The following is a 21,778-nucleotide window of genomic DNA, read 5'->3' as shown; positions in this document are numbered from 1 at the left end:
TGATTCACTAAACAGGTTCCTAGATATGTAATTATTGAAACATTCGTAAACAGGTATTAACAGGTAATTATCGTGTATACCTGTTAAAAAATATTTCGTGTTCGTGTATGGAAAACTGGACACGAAACCTGTTCGTATCATATCGTATCATGTTCGTGTATGGGATTTCGTGTATCATGTATTATCGTGTTCGTGTATGATCGTGTACGGGTATACACGATATGCCAGCCCTACCAAGAAGCAATCTATATTTATTTACCAAAGCTTGGTGCATTTATATTATGTTTTTCCATCTTCAGTTCTCTCGATTGTCAAGTTAAACTACAATGAACTCACTCCCCAGTCCTGTTTTAGTATTTGTTTCCTAGAGTTCAGATGATTGAAAATAATAACAATTAACAAATTCCAACATTTCATCATTTCATCGAACACCTAGAGTGTGTCTCTAATGACCCAACAAATCACAACATTAATCATATCAACACAATACATACTACATGCTTATATCTAAAAACACATATGTGATTAACTGATTATCAAATCAATAATCATATCAGCACATTACCATCATCATCATCATCATCATACTCAGTAAATATCATCCATAGCAAAGCTCAGGCAGGGTCTGAGGAGAGTAAGATGTAGACAGCTGACAGCCTTACCTCTACCCCGTAGGAATAGAGGCTGCTTCTAGTGAGACCCCCGGCTCGAGTAGTTTTGCATCAAGCCTTAGACATAAGGCACATAACACTCAACAATCGGGACAAAGGCCGATTAGTGGATGTACCCTTTTGTCTTTCGGCTATCAACGCCACCACATGATGCATAATTAACCATCCCCCTCTTTTAACATTATTTTCACGAAATTAGTAAAATAACGTTAAAATTAGTGCGCTATCACTTTTGCCCCTCGAGCGTCCACACATATATACATCAAAAGTGAAAGTGCACTAATTTTAGCGATATTTTACTAATTTCGTGAAAATAACATTAAAAGAGGGGGATGGTTAATCAAGCATCATGTGGTGGCGTTGATAGCCGAAAGACAAGGGAGTACATGCACTAATCAGCATTTGTCTTAATTGCTGAGTGTTATGTATCTTATGTCCAAGGCTTGATGCAAAACTATTATGAAATCGGGGGTCTCACCGAAAGCAGCCTCTCTATTCCTACGGGGTAAAGGAGAGACTGTCTACATCTTGCCCTCCTTAGATCCTACCTTAACTTTGCTATTGGTGAGATTTACTGTGATGATGACAAAACCTGTTAAGAACTTTTTAGTTCGTGTCATGTTAATAAGTCCATGTATGAACCTAGATTTTGTCCCCACCATTGTCGTTTGTCCCTCATCAATGCAATATCTAAGTATTAAACACTTCGGTAAGTATTTACACGACTTTATTATTTCCCTATTCCAAATTAATCACACAACGGTTACTTAAGGATATAGTTTATGACAACTTTTACATTGTTTCAAGAGAAGCAACGAGGTTTGGCAAGGTAGGTTCGGGGTTTGGCAAGGTGAACGATCCGGTTGTGTACGATTCGTGTTAGCTTGAAATAATGGTTAGTTTGCAGCGAGCGTGTGGCCGAACCAGATAATCAATTGGCTCAAACCGAAATTTTTGGGTTTTCTTTATTATTTGGCTCAAAATGTGTCATGTTATGCTAAACAATTCGAGCATGACATGATATGCTTAGAACGAGTAAACGTGGAAACTAACATGGATATGTTTAATAAGTGAGTCACAAGACATGACATATTAACACGATTATAATTAGTTGAATAACATGAGTATCACCCAAATGACATAAAACTATTAACACACTTATAAACTAATAAAGACAATTATCATAATTGAAAAAAAGTATGCCAAAAATGAAAGTCCATATTTAGTTACTATATAAATTTAATTACTTACAAAACTATATAATATGTTATTTTGGTCAAATACACCATGTCAACCTACCAACCTCTTTAACATGATAAGTTAAACGTGTTACAAATGGGTTAATCATGTTGAACTTCTTTAGACACAACTTTAATCATAACTTATATTTGCAAATTTTGTTACAAATACTACTAACTAGTTACTAAATGAATCATCTCTATCTAAACTAGTTTATTAATTAATCATCTCTAGCTCCCCTGTGAGCTATTGAGTCTAGACCCAATATTAAAGATTAAAGCTACTTCTATTCCTTTTAAAATGTCAATTATAAGAGTCAAGAATGCAACATTGTCAAGTTGAATTGGTCAAGATTGTGGGCAATATCATCATGTTAGAAAAATGGATTGGTTGTTTTAAAAGAAAGAGGAAAGAGAAATGTATGAAGCTTTCTAACAGGCTTAATTAATCACCTTTTATACATACTCTTAGATCTATACATTTGTACACTAGGGGACATAAACCCTCGATCTTACGTGAAGGGACACATTTTTGTACATCTTACTACAAGTAAAAGAAGTCCAATAAAAAGGATATTAACTTGTTACCAATAACGAGAAAATAGCAAGTGTATAAGACGCTTGAGGTAGTTTATATTATGGTCTGCTTAACATAAAAACCGAAAAGGTTAAAATAAAACTTTAGCGACTTTAACAATAAGGTATTGTAGGAAGTCAAAAGTCGGCGATAAGATATTGATATAGTACTTGTAATATGCCAAACGTATAATAGTAGCCCTATAATATAATAGTAGCCCTATAATATGCCAAACATATAACAAGTATAGGTGTAGATCTAAATGTTGAAATGTATTTTCACACATCATATAAGTTGATTTATATACATGATAGTGTTATCTAACATGTTTAATAGAATAGTTTTGGTTCTTTTTATTTTTTGAATCAATCACGTCCACTTGTTCGAGTTAAACAATTCAACCAAAAATATATACCCCGGTTTAAAACCATCTGAATTGTGCAAAATAATCTTGAGAGATTGGCTCATACAATAGGAGTTATCAATCTCAACTACAGTATAGTTTTAAAGTTGATTGCTGGTTCTACTATTTCTTAATACCATGTTGTTATGGTACAAATAGTAGAAGGACCAGGGTTGTAATATTGTAATAATGTAGGGGTCAATCGTAAACACATGTTAGTTTGTTTGGTATGTCGACCCAACCAGTGCCTTATGTCGTTTTTCAAAACTGTAACCGAAATTTCATAAAATTCATCCGAACTTGAACTTGATCATGAACACTGAACACCACCAACAAATGTAATATTTCATTCCAAGATCCAAACAAGGTCACCAAGTCTTCATAATCTTACAATAATCAAGTCAACAAAACACCAATGAGGGTCAAATTTACATAACACAATAATCTCAACTACTCAATAATAAGTTCTTCACCAATCTAGCATACTCACAGCTCCCCAAGAGGGTTTATGTTCTCGTTATTATTTAAGTTTTTCTTTACATAAAATACATGCAATTCTTTTCTCATTTTTATTTTTAAGGTCTGTTTGTGATGATCAAACGGACCCACAAAATGAAAATGTGGGTTTGAATTGGATTTTAGAGAGTGGGAGAGAAAGAGATGAGAGAGAGGGGGGTAGGTGATAATATATATTTTTTTCTTTTAATATATATTAAAAGATTAACTGAAATAACAATAATACCCTCACATGTAATGCATGTGAGGGCAATTAAACAAGAAAACTAACACCGTTTGTGTTCAAGGTTATACCTTGTAGCAAAACATAAACATAAAGGTAGGTTCTTACCAATTTCATAGTGAAAGGTACAAAGTGTAGTTTATGTATAACATAAAGGTTGATTTCTACAATTTATTCTATATACTATTACAAAATGGATGTTGGTGGATAAAGACAAAAATCTTGTTCATCTCAAATCCAGAATTAAGCTTTTTCTAAGTTTCAACTTTCATCAACAAAACTCAATACAGCTTCACAAGCAATTGGTCAAACTTCACCTCAAGCAATTAGTCAGACTTCACTTTTTATACACCTCAAGACTTTTACTATATAAAAGTATCTATGATAATATTTCAGAAAGCTGTTATACCCCTAAACACCCTGTTATTGCATCAAATTCCTCCGAAGGTTGTGTCCCTTCCTGAAACATGAATGAGTGCGTTAAATTCGATCATTTTGTTTAAATTTGAGAAAGCTCAGGCCCAAGCAGTTCATATAAAATATAATATTTAAAATTCTATACCACAGTGTATAAAAGTTATTTTATTTTAAATATATTTGGTGCAAATAGCTTGAAAAAAGTCCAACATATGAATGAACATTTTAATTATAATCCTTTATTTATAATAGCTAGTGGCAAAATATTAATGTTCTCCCACAAAAAAAGTTTAAGGGCTAAATATGTAAGTATCAAAGTTGAAGGACCAAGTATGTCTTTACAAAAGTTGAGGGGCTAAACATATCATTATTAATTATTAAAGTTGAGGGATTAATCATTACAAAAGTTGAGGGGCTAAACAAATCATTATTAAAGTTGAGGGCTTAAATATATCATTACCAAAGTTGAGGGGCCAAAGTTGGTTGATGTTGACAAAATAGTAGAATTAGCCAATTACTAAAATACCCTTAAAACTACTAGTTGACAAAACTAATTCTAAGCGTAGATGTGTAATCAAATATCATCCATTGATTAAATTACTAGTTAAGTGTTTGCTTCCGTTCATTTGTGCAGTTAGTTAAACGCACAAACACTAACAAAGTTTGGCCGTGTTAGGTCGGTTTGTAAACAAGCCTATGTGCACACCCCTATAGTAAATCACAATACGGGCAATTCAGTTTTAACCGAGAACCGAAAATCTTAAAACTAAAAATAGAACTTGTTATTCGGTACGGTTTTTTTAGACGAACCCGAACCTGAAAATGTTAGACGAACCCGATCCGAAAATCATTACATATGAACTCGAACACGACCCGTTCAACCCGATTTTTTTTGTCATAAATTATTATATTAAAATTTACTAAAAAACACAAAATGTATATAATACAATTACATTTTCATAAATCATTTTCTCTTTTTAATGTTATAATTATAACATAAAATACATACTGAATTTAATTTATAACATTAAACATATTGTAGAAAACTATAATATAAATAAATGTGTTACACGGGTCAATCCGCCAACCCAATTTGGTTGACACAAACCCGACCCGTTTAGCTAAACGGGTTCGCAGGATGAAACTGACCCGAACCCGTTTAGACAAGCCTAAACCAGCGAATTTTTCGGGTCGTGTCAGAAATTCACACCCCTAAATACGGGTAATTCAGTTTGAACAGAATCGAAAATACGAAAACTAAAAACGAAACTGAAAATACAATTTGTTATCCGGTTCAATTTTTTTTGGTTATGGTGTCGTTTCAGTTTCTTCATCACATTGAATGTTTACAGTTCGGAATTCATAAATTTGCAAATAACAAAAACTTACCAAATACTCGCAAACAGGCACTGTTGTGGAGACGGTATCAGCGGGATGAGATGCTACGGTAGATGTGGATGTGGAAGTGGAAGTGGATGTGGATGTGGAAGTGGATGTGACGGCACTAACAATCAGGTACATCACCAACACGACAACCCCGATGCCGTATATATTGTGTGCCCACGCCTCAATGGTAGAAAGGTGGCGGGAATAAGCCGCAATAATCAGCACCAACATAACAACAACGCCCACATCATACCAGATGATCGTCATCAAACGGAAAACGAAATAATCCCACGGATCCTCCGATGCATGGATGTAAACCCAGATCATATATACACCAATGAGGAGTACAATGGCCAACAATGCCAAAGTGACATGCAGCACATCCGTCGGAATAATAACAACCCTCGTATGTTCATGGTTGCAAAAGTCGCTAGGCGCTTCCTAGTCGGTCGACCGGGGAGTTGAGAGTACTCGATCTAGGCGGAGAGTACTCGGGGAGTACTTGGACATGTTAAATTATAAAGAAATTACTTTTTGGAGATTAAATATATGTCAAATAACGTAAATTTACTAATGTTTATAACAAAATATGTGAAAATAATATTCATTCCTTAATATGATAGGCATAGAAATTATGTTTTATTATTATTTAAGTCAAACTAGGCCCGTTTTGACCTACTAGATCCAATTCTGGCCAACGTTGACCGCGTTTGACCGACTCCGAGTAATTAGGCGGAGTCGGAGAAAGTCGCCTCGGCAGCCTACAAGTACTCGGGGAGTACTCGGCCTTGGAAACCTTGTTTTACAACCATGCGTATGTTAATGCATATAGTAACAACATTTTATATTTGGAAAGTCATTATAATTACATACCGTAACAACATTTTATATGTTAACGCCTTTGACATAACTTGTATTATTTCAAGTAATGTATATTTGTGTATAAGATGATTGTACTTTAAGACTAAGCATACCTCTTACATCCAATTCATCTGTTTAACTTCCATGAAACAAGATCTAATCTTTTTAGCTTCGGTAACACGAAATTTTTTTATCTTTATGATGAAAACTCAAGTTTTACACACACACACAAAAAAAAAAAAAAAAAAAAAAAAAAAAAAACATTTTTTTCATAAAAACATTGATTTAGATGTCTATTCTTACCCAAATTTCAACTAAAACATTGTTGGGATGATTCTTAATCGTTTTCTAAACAATTCTAAGTTCAAATCATGATTACCTGATCTTGAAACCCTTTTCTTTAACTTTCTCTCTCTAAAATTCCACATTATCTCTCTTGCTTTCTCTCTCTAGAATTAGTGAAGATGTCAATTATGGAGGCAAGGGTTTCATCTCTTTCTTTTTATACTCCATAATCCATGGGCCTTCCACCACTAACTCTATCTTGGGCCCAAATCCATTTATTTAAATAAAACCTCACTTTATTAATTCAAGAGTAAATTACAAGTTTTGTCCTTTATGTTTGCACTAAATTACAGGCGGTGTCCTTTGCCTTTAAAATTGACGAGTTTTGTCCTTAACGTTTCAAAATCCTGCAAGTTATGTCCTTTAGCCCTACCTCCGTCAGATTTTTTTGTTAAATATGGTCATGTACCTTACACATGAGGGTATTCTTGTCATTTTACCTTCTAAAGGGTATTGTGTAAAGAACTCTTAATAAGGGAATGTTTTTGTACAAAACAAAAAAAATAAAAGGATCTATATAATATCGCTTCTCTTTCTCTCTCTCTGATCTGCCAAAATCCCCAAATCAACTCAACCTCATCTTCTTCTCGCTGATCTCCTCCCCTACCCCTTAATCGCCTCTGACTCCACTTGGGAGATTGTTACTGATAGCTTAATCGGAGTGTCGTGAAGAAGATCAATGGTTAGAAACGAGCAGAGGCTCTGAATCGCTCCTGAACTAATGACTATGGAAGATATTGTGACTGAGGCTTGGGAGATTGTTACTGATAGCTTTATCGGTACCAATCGGAGCCGCAGTCACCTCTATCAGGGCTTGTAAGTGCCTGTTGATTTTTTTTGTGATTTCCGATCATTCCGGTCATTCCGAAAGAGAGAGGGGGGGGGAGAGATCTGTGATTTCCAGGCTTGTAAGTGGCTATTGCAGGTTTTGATTTCATCTCTCAACCCCCGCCTGTAACAATTCAATGTTGCAGGTTTTGATCTTGTGTTGCAGGTTTGTCTCTCAGCCACAACCATAACTAGATTTGAGAAGGATAAGAGTTGTAGGTTTTGATTTTATGTGTGTTTGTTGAGAGACACAAAAGGAGTGTGATGGTTGGTGGGTTATGGATGGAGAGAGATGGCAGAGATGGGTGGGTTAGGTTGGAGGTGGTGGCAGCAGGTTGTGGCAAGCGGTGGCGATGGGGTGATGGTGGTGGGTGGTGCAGAGACCAGATTTAACCAAATGGCATTTTATTTATTTAAATCTTTTTTTAAATGGTTTGGTATTGAAGTTATTTACATATTTAGTCCCTGAAAATGTCAAATGACAAAAGTGCCCTCACATGCAAGTCACATGACCAGATTTAACCAAAAAATCTAACTGTGTTAGGGCTAAAGGATATAACGTATAGGATTTTGAAACGTTAAGGACAAAACCAGTCAATTCTGAAGTTAAAGGACACTGCCTGCAATTTGGTACATACATAAAGGACAAAACTTGTAATTTACTCTTAATTCAAACCCAAATTCATACCAACTATGTACCATGAGAAATTTTTGGGTGGTTACACATCCACATCTACAGCTCATCCACTTGGAACCCATTGTGTGGTCTGCTGAGTCAGAGACCATTTGCAAGTATCTTGTAGTTTTTTTTTATATATTTGAAAATTTATGAATTCCAAACTTTTAAACATTAGATCTGCCAAAGTAACCAAACCAAGATTGCAACAAAAAACCAAACCGAATAATATTCAGTTTTTCGGTTTAGTATATTCGATTCATTAAAGCCGAATTACCCATATTGTATTGTATGACAACTAGCACAACTTCCATACACTTTAATTATTATTTAATGACTGCTATTATGTGCTTAAATGTCAACATTGACTGATTAGATGCTAAACAAGTGAATTCATGCACGTCGTATACTACAAAATATTGCTTTATGCAAAAACGAGAGCGTTGCGTCAGAAATATTAGTAAACTCACCGGTAAGACACATTGTGTCAACGGAACTGCAGAAAGCAGTCAGACAATAAAATTGGAGCCTAGGTGTAGGTCCAATAACAAAAATACATTAAAACCCAAGAGTACATACAAGGGTTAATATATATACATTACGAAAGCAAAAATAAGCACTAAAAAGCACCCGAAACGCACTTTAAGTGCAGAAATTTACATAATTCAGCTATAATCAGCATTTTGGCATTGAAATATTATGCAAAAATGTCGTTTAATTATCCAGAATACTTCCCTAGGTGTTGGGAATTGATAGGGTACAAGAAAGGTACTTAAAAGACATTAAAAGGTGCAATTTAGCACTTTAACGAACCGGTATCTAACCGAACAACCGGACATTACCCGAAACACCAGAATAATGTTGGAATCATTGTTTTAGTGTTACAAGGCCAGTTATGGCCACCGAGCATCATGTTACATCTAATAAACATCAAATGCATAAGCTACCTAACTAAGCACCATTATTTTTCAACTAAACTTGTAACTTGTAGTTGTGATGGAACTAGGACCCCCCCCCCCATAACCGGTTGTGTGAGAATGGGGGGACACCCCATGATTTCTTTCATTTATTTATTAGATATGCTTTGTACAATTGAGACATAGGAACCAAAGGTTAATGGAATGTTGGAAAATTTCTATATAAACCATTAGACACTCACACCATAACCATCACCTTCAACATTCAACAAACACCCTCTTCCTTTCCCCCCTACCTCACGGCTCACCACACCCACAATCACCTCACCATTTTCACTTCACTTCTTAACAATCCAAGGTGTCTTGGAGGTGTAAGAAGGTCAATAACGAAGCTCGGTGCAAGCGGATCTTGAAGGACCTTCTTCATTTGCTTTTATCCACCTCTTTTGTCCTCTTGAACTCCCCTAGCCTTGTGCTAGTAGTAAGTGCTTCTAAACATCTTCTTGTTCTTGTTTATGATGGTTAATAGATGATTTAATGGCTAAAAATCATAAACACTAAAGATCACCAGCTAAAAGTCTTGTAAAATGATGAACTTGATGGATAAAAGGAAAGTAATGGTATAAAACTTGTTAAACTTGTTTTGTGATGATTATTTTGTGTTGTTTAAAGCTAGTAGTAGTTCGGATCGTCATCTAACCCGGCTAGGTTATGTTCATAGAACATGAGCTAGAGTATGTTAAAGTATGAAAAGGACTAGATGATGAACTTTACTACTATTAAACATGAACTTGTGTAAAAACAATTTTTCTTATGAAATGGAGTTCTAAACTAGTAGATCTAAAGATCTACAAGTGGTATTTTCCAAAAACCAACTGTAAGACAAAACCATGTTTTGAAACCGGATCTTTCATGAACTAGAGGTGTTTTTGTGAACAAACAAGTGCGTGGACACTTGTGTAACAAAAGTTTTAACAAAGAAATAATTTTCGTAAATACCGACTAGAAGTTGTAAAACTTCATATTCTTTAAAAATAAAGTTTTCGAGATAATGATTTTATTTTTAGAAATGGAAAGACTTACAAAATGTGCTAGTAAGTTACTACACATTTTTGTAAATATTCAAGTTCATGAAATGGAGAAATTAGTGATTATTGTTGATGATATTGTTGATAATTGTTGTTGATGATTGTTGACAATTTAAAAGAAAATAAACACATGTTTTGAAAACATGGGAAACCTCCATTTTTAGGGGAAACTCTGTCAAAAATTTTATAAATATTGACACTTAGAAAAATATAAGTTTTTGAGAAACTTATTCCCTAAAAATGTATTTAAGGGTATTGCCAAGGTTTCCCTAATTTTTGGTGATAAGAAATGAGGATTTCTTCAAGAATAAAAATAGATATAAGTATGTATATTTTTGAGAGCAAAATATATATTATTTTATCACCAACTTTTGTGCTAGGTGTATATAGTATGTGTTATACGTGCTAGTGTATTAAAACTTAAAAATACACCAAGTACTCATGAGGAGTATAAACATAAAAATACACATACAACATACAAGATACATAATTCGGGTGCAAAGTGCAAAACACGAGATACTTATATTAATTTTAGAGAAAATAATATAAGTAAGATACTTAGTTAAAAATATAAAATATTTTTAACACAAGAATATATACACCAAAGAGAGTGACTGTACTTGTGCGATACAAGTCTAGTGACTAACGTTAAGAAAACACATTTAGGTCACGACGCTAGGTAAAGCAAACCCGGTGAAGTTTACGACGCAAGGAACGCAAAGTTGTGAGTTCATGCTCCCCCTTTTCTCTTAACTGTTTTCAGTTTTATAACTTCGGGGGTGAAATACATGTTACAAATATTTTTATGTTTAACAAATGGTATGATAATAGAAAGCACACTTGGTGAGAACGAGTACCAAGTGTGTTGTGATATAAGAATACAAGAAACGCACTTGGTGAGAAACGAGTACCAAGCGTGATGTGATATAATAATACAAGAAGCGCACTTGGTGAGAACGAGAACCAAGTATGATGCGTTATGAGAGTTGATACGAGAAATCGTGTCACGAATAGGGTATATAAGCACCATTAATCAACAATATACCTAGACCGCAGAACAAAAGGTTAGATCTAACGGGTGCCGGGCAGCCACACTCTCGGTGAGGGCGAGAATCGAGTAGTGCTTTTGTGTCTCAGAATATACCAATTAAATGCCTAAGGTTTGGTGACTTCCTATGTCGTGTCACATGTTAATGGCCTTGCAACCCATTAACAATCCTGATAACTTACAAGAATACTTTGTATACATAAAGACTCATACCATACTAAAACTTGATTTATACTTGAGTACGTGGGGTACTCAAGAGAATGGGAAATTATACTTGAGTACGTGGGGTACTCAAGAGAAACGTGAATTATAAATGAGTACGTTGTGTACACATGAATACTTGATCTATTTATGAAAACTTGATTTATACATGACACAAACTACGTTTTCATATAAAGTATACAAACGTGAAATACAAAAACTGCATGAATTCACACCAACATTATGTTGACGTTTTTCCAAAACTCACATGTATTTCAGGTAACTAGGATGGATGTGCGCGTGGTCTTACTTATGCTCGTGGATGTCGCTTTGTTTACTGTTAAATAAAGTTGTAACCTTTAAGACAATATGCTATCTTGTGTTGTAAACACTTGACTTATGTTTTTGGCAATGTAATGTTTGAAGTTATTTTCGAGCATATAGTATGTTTACCTTTCGTATGCAATGAGAACCTTTCATGATCACACCTCGTGCTTCCGCCGCAGAAAGGGGTGTGACATATTGTGATTTACTCTAGGGGTCAGGGATGGACCTAAGAGGTAGGGGTGTGTGTATATATGTGTGGGAAGGATAATAAGAAAACCTAATTGAGTTCAAAACACCTAGAAAACTAAATAGGAGCCATTGATTAGTTATGATCTATGGAGGAGATTAACCTACTTTTGCTTTTTGAATAAAAACAGTTACAAGGTACAAAAATGGTATTTTCAGAAACTGTAACACATCTGAATGTAACAGATTCTGTAATCATTACAAAATTCATATTCCTACTAACAATGTAACATATATTTTACGTGCACTGCAATTAAAAACTTCATAAATTTTAAACAACTAGAATAAAAGACCACAAAAGTGTAACAAGTGAACTTAAAAAATGTAACGGGGAAAATTGAAACATTTTCTCTCTCCACTTACTAAAAGTCAGTCAAAGGGGTTGCACATTATTAAGTTACGAAACTACCCTTGTGATATTATGTAACAATTACTATGTGGCATGATTCTTGACCACAAATTGAGTTTCAATGGTTTTCTTAACTCACCAAGGACTTCTTATTATAATTGCTCTATATTTATATGTATAGGAATTGACATGTAGGTATTATGTTTTAGACTTAGGCATCATGTTTTTTATTGTTATAGCATGGTATTATATAAAAACACCAAACGTAACAACAAAAAAAAATACAATGCAATGTATTCTTGGCTTAAAACTTAAAACACCATCCCAAGAAAATTAAGGAGTGTGATTTAAGCGTTAAGAAGTGTGTTTTAGTTATGTGTCAAATTTCATGCCTATAATACATTGCATTGTGTTTTAAATTTTTTCAAGTTTGGTGTTTTTCTATATAATGAATGTAGGGCCCTAGAATTAGCAATTTTAGACACGTACACGAATCTACACAAAGTTAACACGTATCGTGTATGGCCTTAACAGGTAACAGCTAATAAACAGGTAGACACGAAAATACCTGTTAATTTTCGTGTCTAAACAGGTAAAATACCTGTTTAGTACCTGTTAATACATGTTACCAATTTTAGTATAATAAAAAATATAATTTAGTGGGACCAGGTGATTTGAAAACCTGATCTTATTAACAGGTACTTATCGTGTATACCTGTTAAAAAATATTTCGTGTTCGTGTATGGAAAACTGGACATGAAACCTCTTCGTATCATATCGTGTTCGTGTATGGGATTTCGTGTATCATGTATTATCGTGTTCGTGTATGATCGTATACTGGTATACACGATATGCCAGCCCTACCAAGAAGCAATCTATATGTATTTACCAAAGCTTGGTGCATTTATATTATGTTTTTCCATCTTCAATTCTCAATTGTCAAGTTAAACTACAATGAACTCACTCCCCAGTCCTGTTTTAGTATTTGTTTCCTAGAGTTCAGATGATTGAAAATAACAACAATTAACAAATTCCAACATTTCATCGAACACCTGGAGTGTGTCTCTAATGACCCAACAAATCACAACAATAATCATATCAACACAATACATACTACATGCTTATATCTAAAAACACATATGTGATTAACTGATTATCAAATCAATAATCATATCAGCACATTACCATCATCATCATCATCATCATACTAAGTAAATATCATCCATAGCAAAGCTAAAGTAGGGTCTGAGGAGCGTAAGATGTAGACAGCTGACAGCCTTACCTCTACCCCGTAGGAATAGAGGCTGCTTCCAGTGAGATCCCCGGCTCGAGTAGTTTTGCATCAAGCCTTAGACATAAGGCACATAACACTCAACAATCGGGACAAAGGCCGATTAGTGCATGTACCCTTTTGTCTTTCGGCTATCAACGCCACCACATGATGCATAATTAACCATCCCCCTCTTTTAACGTTATTTTCATGAAATTAGTAAAATAACGTTAAAATTGGTGCACTATCACTTTTGCCCCCGAGCGTCCACACATATATACATTAGACGATCGGGGGAAAAAGTGATAGTGCACCAATTTTAACGTTATTTTACTAATTTCGTGAAAATAACGTTAAAAGAGGGGGATGGTTAATTATCCATCATGTGGTGGCGTTGATAGCCGAAAGACAAGGGAGTACATGCACTAATCAGCATCTGTCTTAATTGCTGAGTGTTATGTATCTTATGTCCAAGGCTTGATGCAAAACTATTATGAAACCGGGGGTCTCACCGAAAGCAGCCTCTCTATTCCTACGGGGTAAAGGATAGACTGTCTACATCTTGCCCTCCTTAGATCCTACCTTAACTTTGCTATTGGTGAGATTTACTGTGTATGATGATGACAAAACCTGTTAAGAACTTTTTAGTTCGTGTCATGTTAATAAGTCCATGTATGAACCTAGATTTTGTCCCCACCATTGTTGTTTGTCCCTCATCAATGCAATATCTAAGTATTAAACACTTCAGTAAGTATTTACACGACTTTATTATTTCCCTATTCCAAATTAATCACACAACGGTTACTTAAGGATATAGTTTATGACAACTTTTACATTGTTTCAAGAAAAGCAACGAGGTTTGGCAAGGTAGGTTCCGGGTTTGGCAAGGTGAATGATCCGGTTGTGTACGATTCGTGTTGGCTTGAAATAATGGTCAGTTTGCAGCGAGCGTGTGGCCGAACCAGATAATCAATTGGCTCAAACCGAAATTTTTGGGTTTTCTTTATTATTTGGCTCAAAATGTGTCATGTTATGCTAAACAATTCGAGCATGACATGATATGTTTAGAACGATTAGTAAACGTGGAAACTAACATGGATATGTTTAATAAGTGAGTCACAAGACACGACATGTTAACACGATTATAATCGATTTAATAACATGAGTATCACCCAAATGACATAAAACTATTAACACACTTATAAACTAATAAAGACAATTAACATAATTGAAAAAAAGTATGCGAAAAATGAAAGTCCATATTTAGTTACTATATAAATTTAATTACTTACAAAACTATATAATATGTTATTTTGGTCAAATACACCATGTCAACCTACCAACCTCTTTAAAATGATAAGTTAAACGTGTTACAAATGGGTTAAGCATGTTGAACTTATTTAGACACAACTTTAATCATACCTTATATTTGCAAATTTTGTTACAAATACTACTAACTAGTAACTAAATGAATCATCTCTATCTAAACTAGTTTATTAATTAATCATCTCTAGCTCCCCTGTGAGCTATTGAGTCTAGACCCAATATTAAAGATTAAAGCTACTTCTATTCCTTTAAAATGTCAATTGTAAGAGTCAATAATGCAACATTATCAAGTTGAATTGGTCAAGATTGTGGGCAATGTCATCATGTTAGAAAAATGCATTGGTTGTTTTAAAAGAAAGAGGAAAGAGAAATGTATGAAGCTTTCTAACAAGCTTACTTAATCACCTTTTATACATACTCTTAGATCTATACATTTGTACACTAGGGGACATGAACTCTCGATCTTACGTGAAGGGACACATTTTTGTACACCTTACTATCGGTAAAAGAAGTCCAACAAAAAGGATATTAACTTGTTACCAATAACGAGAAAGTAGCAAGTGTATAAGATGCTTGAGGTAGTTTATATTATGGTCTGCTTAACATAAAAACCGAAAAGGTTAAAATAAAACTTTAGCGACTTTAACAATAAGGTATAGTAGGAAGTCATAAGTCGGCGATATGATATTGATAGTACCTTTGTAATATGTCAAACGTACAATAGTAGCCCTATAATATGCCAAACGTATAACAAGTATAGGCGTATATATAAATGTTGAAATGTATTTTCACACATCATATAAGTTGATTTATATACATGATAGTGTTATCTAACATGTTTAATAGAATAGTTTTGGTTCTTTTTATTTTTTGAATCAATCACGTCCACTTGTTAGATTAACACGACAAAAGTTAATACAAAGTTCGTGTTCGAGTTAAACAATTCAACCAAAAATATATACCCCGGTTTAAAACCATGTGAATTGTGCAAAATAATCTTGAGAGATTGACTCATACAATAGGAGTTATCTATCTCAACAACAGTATAGTTTTAAAGTTGATTGCTGGTTCTACCATTTCTTAATACCATGTTGTTATGGTACAAATAGTAGGACCAAGGTTGTAATATTGTAATAATGTAGGGGTCAATTGTAAACACAGGTTAGTTAGTTTGGTATGTCGAGTTGTCGACCTTGTACTGATAGGAGCTGAAGAATGTGAAATGGTATCGATGATTTGAGATAAACTTCTTCTTTTCTTGTGTTTCTTTCTTCTCTATAATCGATCAATAATCTATAATCTGATACGTAAATCAAATCAACCATTCGATATACAATTTTTGTTGTTGTTGTTGTTGTTGTTATTATTATTATTATTATTATTTCCGTTGCTGATGTTATTCTCATTAATGATTTTGAAAAAGAAAACAAAAACGGGTATAAACAACTAAAACCGAATTGTATTGACCGGTTTAGCCAGTCTGGTCGACCCAACCAGCGCCTTCTGTCGTTTTTCAAAACTGTAACCGAAATTTCATAAAATTCATCCGAACTTGAACTTGATCATGAACACTGAACACCACCAACAAATGTAATATTTCATTCCAAGATCCAAACAAGCTCACCAAGTCTTCATAATCTTACAATAATCAAGTCAACAAAACACCAACGAGGGTCAAATTTACATAACACAATAATCTCAACTACTCAATAATATGTTCTTCACCAATCTAGCATACTCACAGCTCCCCAAAAGGGTTTATTTTCTCGTTATTATTTAAGTTTTTCTTTACATAAATCTTTTCTCATTTTCATTTTACGGTACGTTTGCGATGATCAAACGGACCCACAAAATGAAAACGAAAAAAAGACAGAAAATGATTAAAAGGTACAAAAAAAAAATCTCACCTAAATCTAACCACCACACAAGATATGTCATCTTTACTGTCTCTTTTCAAAGCTTCGGCTACTAATCGCTTAGCAGCCTTCTGTGGGTCCTTGATTTTTCTTGCGATATCAACCGCTTCTTGATTATCCACAACCTTGATTAATCAATAAAAACGATAATTAACAACCCTATGGCGGCTATGATACGTTAAAGTTTGCATTAATAATAAAATTGTTACCTTCCAAAGACCATCACTTGCCAATACAAGAAGATCGGTTTTGTTATCTACAAGTGTATCTTGAATGGCAGGGTCGGATCTCAAATGGGATTTCAGGCTTTTGTCTCCAAATGCACGAGATACTGCCAGTTGTCCGTTCACTCGAGGAACATCCCCTGAAAACGAAAGAAAACGATAGGAATAAAGAATACAAAAAATAAAAGCAAGAAACTTTATTTTCGAAAATAAGGCGTTTAGGTCCCGAAATCAGAAGAACGATGCGAGAGTTTCATGTCCTGAAATCGAAGACAAACAACAAAAAGTCAACCCAATTGATAAACCGAAGTCAAACCTGGCATATTCGAGACGAACCCTCCTTTATGCTCAATACTGCTTCTTTCCGTACTTGGTTCATGATCAGTACTCAATTGTATAGCTTCACCACCTTGCGAAATAACCGCTCTAGAATCACCCAAATTTGCAACCCATAATCTTTGACCATTCATAAGAATAGCTGTCACTGAGGTTGACCCGCCTCGTCCCAAATCAGAATCGTCTGAAAGAATTGCGGCATCGGTTTTCTCGTATGCTTTCGCTATCGATCGCTTTGGGTCGACCCAAAACTCACTCTGTAACATTATGTCAAAAAAATCAAACATATGAAACGGTAAAAGAATGAGTGGTTGACCTTTTGAACCAATGCATTTGACCCGAAAGCATTTTGACCCGACCACTTAGCCACCTCATGCTATAATATCACACTTTGGAAGAGTAGAATGTCATTTTTCGTCCCTAAGGTTTGGTCGCTTTTATGACTTTCATCCAAAGGTTTGTTTTTCCGCATTTTGATCCAAAAAGTTTGAAATCTTGCCATTTTCATGTAACTTGTTAACTCCGTCCATTTTTCTCCATTAAGTCAGGGGTATAATCGTCTTTTAAGACATTTTTTTATTAAACTAAAAACAAACCTCTGTTGACTTTATTTCTTAATAACGTTTTTAGTTTAATATAATAATGTCTGAAAAGACGGTAATACCCCTAACTTAACGGAGAAAAATGATGGAGGTAACGAGTCGGATGAAAATGGCAAGGTTTCAAACCTTTTGGATCCAGATGCGAAAAAACAAACCTCTGGACAAAAGTCGCGAAACTGGCCAAACCTCAGGGACGAAAATGGCATTTTACTCCACTTTAGAAACAATTGCATACCTCATTCAAGATGTTATCAAACAAATGCTTTTGAAGATAAGAAGGCACACGATCTCCGGAATGGCCATCGTAAATGGCGAAAAGCCCGAGTTCATGGTCATCTATTTCCACAAACCTAGCAACATGATAATCCTCCATTGGATGATTAGCTTTTCCTTTGACCAAGTCAAACCCATACTTGATATCACCTTCATGGTTTTTTCCCTTACCGGAACTATAAGACGACGGGCCTCCTCTGAACTATGTGCATATACACAAACCGAAAAGGCGAAAATCAGACAGTGTTTGGCAAAATATAAATTTTTGGTACAAAATATAAATTTTTTTTTAACATTTTTTTACAAGAAGATGATCAGTTTCAGTGTTCTAACTAGCAGCCACCAAAATTTAAAAAGTCAACAAAAGTCACCCTAAAAGTCAAGATAAGCTTTTAAAGTTCTACTGTCTTTTAGGGCTGTTCATGAGCCGAGCTGAGCCGAGCCAGGGTAAGCTCGGGCTCGGCTCGGCTTGGATTTGAAACCGAGCTGAAAATCTAAGCTCAGGCTCGGCTTGGTTTTAAACCGAGCTGGCTCGGCTTGGCTTGGTTTAGCTCGATTTTAAAAAGAAAATATAATATATAGCTCTCAAAATTCAGTAGCCTAAAATATTATTCAATACTTCAAAAAAAACATATTCAAAATAAGTTTATCCTAATACGTTAAAAGACAAAATCATGTTCAACAATGAAAAATAAGTTTTAAATTTCAATGAAATACAATATCAATCCATTAACAAGGTAATTAAGATTCAAATATGTCATGGATATCAAATTACAAGCCTAAATACATAGAAATAATAACAAGTTTTTTGTAATATATTATAATGTATATAAAAATAAATATATTATAAAGAAAATAATCCGAAATAAGCCACCAAGCGAGCCAAACCAAGCCAGTTCGGCTCGTTACGAGCCGAGCCGAGCTGGCTCACTTTCTAACGGAGCCGAGCTGGCTCGGCTCACTTTTAAACCGAGCCATATCGAGCGAGCTTTTTCCGAGCTAAATTTGAGCGAGCTTCGAGCGAGCTCCGAGCTACGAGCTTTTTGGACAGCCCTACTGTCTTTAGTTTGCTTTATTCTTTTTCAAAATTACAACTAGTTTTGATTATCAAATTATTTATTTATTAATCTAAACAGGCATATACAGATTAATCAAGCAAACCCATCTTAAAATCATAGTGAATACACACAACAAAAAAAATGCAAAATTAAAAAAAAAAAAAAAAAAAAAAAAGGATACAAAATACAAAATTTCCAACAATTGATCAACTAAACTATGCAATAAGATCAATCAACGGCAAAATTGAAAGATTATTAAAAAAAAAAAAAAAAAAAAAAAAACCGTAAGAAGAATTACCGGCAAACAGCATAAGTTATCCATCAAATAATCAGCAGAATCTTGAACATCCAACACTTTGAAGCAGAACCCAGATAAAAAGCAGTGAACTTTATCGATCTTTATAGAACCCTAAACAAGAAAGTAAGAAAAAAACAGGGGGGGTTTGAAGTAATAGAAGGAATTGAACAAATTGTTTGCTTACACGAAATAATTATGATAAAGAAATGATAGTGTCAATTTTGTAGTCAAAATTCATGGTAATTGAGGTTTAATTTGGGTATATAAATGAAACTGCGTTACAGATTTTCTATATGCATTATAAGAAGAAAAGGAAAGGGAGAAAAGACCGATTCAAGCATTGACTTCTGATGCTTGTTGACCAATGCCGCGTAGAATGATTTCTATAATTAATTTATTTCCATTTTTCTTCTTTATAAAAACGAATATTGGTATGGATGCGTATTGTATTCGGACGATATCTGTTGGGGTTATCACGGTACTTATGAGTTTACGATACAAAAAAATGTTTTATTGTGAATATAACTTCGTTTTTAATGAAATTATCAGAAACCATAAAAATAAATACCGGTCCTAGTATCGAAGTTGTTTAAACGATATTGATTTGATTCGTCACGGTAACAAAAAAAATCAGTTATATTGGGCCCGTTCGATTTATAAAAAGTAATTGTCTAAACGTAAATAAAAGTAAGCATATTGCAAAAAATTATTTGGAATTTTGTAAAGTAATACATTATGTTATTAAAATAATGAAAAGGGTGAAGATGCCATTTTATATAAAAAAAAAATAAAAAAAAGTGAGGTGTTTTGATAACATATGGTTTTGTGTTTTGATTACTTGTACGTTACTCCTCAAATTTGGTTTCATTTTTATATCTAGACGTGTATAAAACTAGGCACGTTGCAACAAAATACGTTAAAAAATATAAATCATTGTATATATGCTCAAAATTAATTATCATAACAAAATAATAAAAATAATTATTAAAGTTACTATTCATCATCCACTCATATTACTGCACAATAAATTTTATATACTAAAATAGTTAGTTAATGGGATAAATAAAAAAAAAAAAAAAACTAGTTTAAAGTAATATGAAAGTTCTTTAAAATAACTTATATACATATTAAAGTTCTTTAAAATAAATGATTTACATATAAACAATAGTTTGAAGTAGTCGTAAACATACATGATGGAGAAAATGTCACAATACTTTTGATGATCAACATGCTAGGAAATAAAAATGTTTGCTACCGCTACTTTTTATTAACAACAAAAATTATTACTTCTGTTTTTTACGAGATTTAAATCCTCAATCACTTAGTTTGCTACCACTACTTATGAAAGAATTGTAATCAATAGGACGATTAGTGGTTCTCTCCGGGCCCTCTAGTTCCGCCCACAAACAATTATAATAACATCATCTCGCATTAAACTAGACAAGCAACTTGGATAGTCTCATACACTCTAAAATGACGTAATTGGCAACGTTAGTTAACACTTTGGCAAAAGACAACTCATGATTTATTTAGTGGTATGTTATTGGTGAGGTTGACAACTTGTAATAAAGTCACAATTTTGGTATAAATACATCAAAGTAATCACTTATATCAAAAAGTACGACTTTACTACTTTAGTGGTATGATTCCATGACCAAGTGTTGTAAAAACATTTCTTTTTATTCCACTGAATCCAAAACTTTTAACATATACAGGAAACTCATATTATGTCCATATCTTCCTTCTCAAATATCAGGGTGTTTGAATTAGCTTCTTCTTCTTCTTCCTTTTTTTTTTTTTTTTTTTTTTTTTTTTTTTTTTTTTTTGTTACTTTGTTAACCTTTCTCGACTTTAAGTTTTAATTAAAGCTTTAAAACTTTAATTTATAACTTCATGTGTTAATTTGTAACGGAGAACCTCATTTCCCACAGCCCACATGTATGTTTTAAATATAAAAACCGACTTTTGTTATTGGGTGTAGGGATTATGATTTATTTTTCATTGTTAAGTAACTCAAGGCCAGCTAGGAGGGAGGTGAGGGGGGCGACGGTGCAAGGCCCGATTATTTGGGAGCCTGGAATTTTAAAAAGGTTATGTTATATTATGTTATATATAATTTTTTTAAAAAGGAAAAATCTATATACTTTTTTAAACATTT

General features: G+C 33.9%; 1 protein-coding gene across 2 annotated transcripts; it reads right to left on the bottom strand.

Annotated features, from left to right (window-relative positions):
- Positions 1-16,485: 16,485 nt before the first annotated feature.
- LOC110942364 (probable protein phosphatase 2C 9) lies at positions 16,486-19,983 on the bottom strand. Of its 2 annotated transcripts, none has more exons than XM_035990446.1 (5): positions 19,621-19,983; positions 18,227-18,466; positions 17,370-17,646; positions 17,039-17,193; positions 16,486-16,954 (listed from the first exon to the last, which is right to left on the bottom strand). In XM_035990446.1, exons 1-5 carry the CDS (start codon positions 19,642-19,644, stop codon positions 16,817-16,819), a joined length of 834 nt encoding a protein of 277 aa, XP_035846339.1. In that variant the 5' UTR covers positions 19,645-19,983; the 3' UTR covers positions 16,486-16,816. The 2 variants fall into 2 exon arrangements, with proteins under 2 accessions (XP_035846339.1, XP_022039814.1); XM_022184122.2 differs by having other exon boundaries at positions 18,227-18,461; positions 19,621-19,892.
- Between the last annotated feature and the right edge of the window lie 1,795 nt (positions 19,984-21,778).

Source organism: Helianthus annuus, chromosome 5, assembly GCF_002127325.2.
Source record: "Helianthus annuus cultivar XRQ/B chromosome 5, HanXRQr2.0-SUNRISE, whole genome shotgun sequence".
Taxonomy (NCBI): Eukaryota; Viridiplantae; Streptophyta; class Magnoliopsida; order Asterales; family Asteraceae; genus Helianthus; species Helianthus annuus.
The sequence above is the reverse complement of the archived record's forward strand: the minus strand, read 5'-3'. Positions and strand labels throughout refer to the sequence as shown.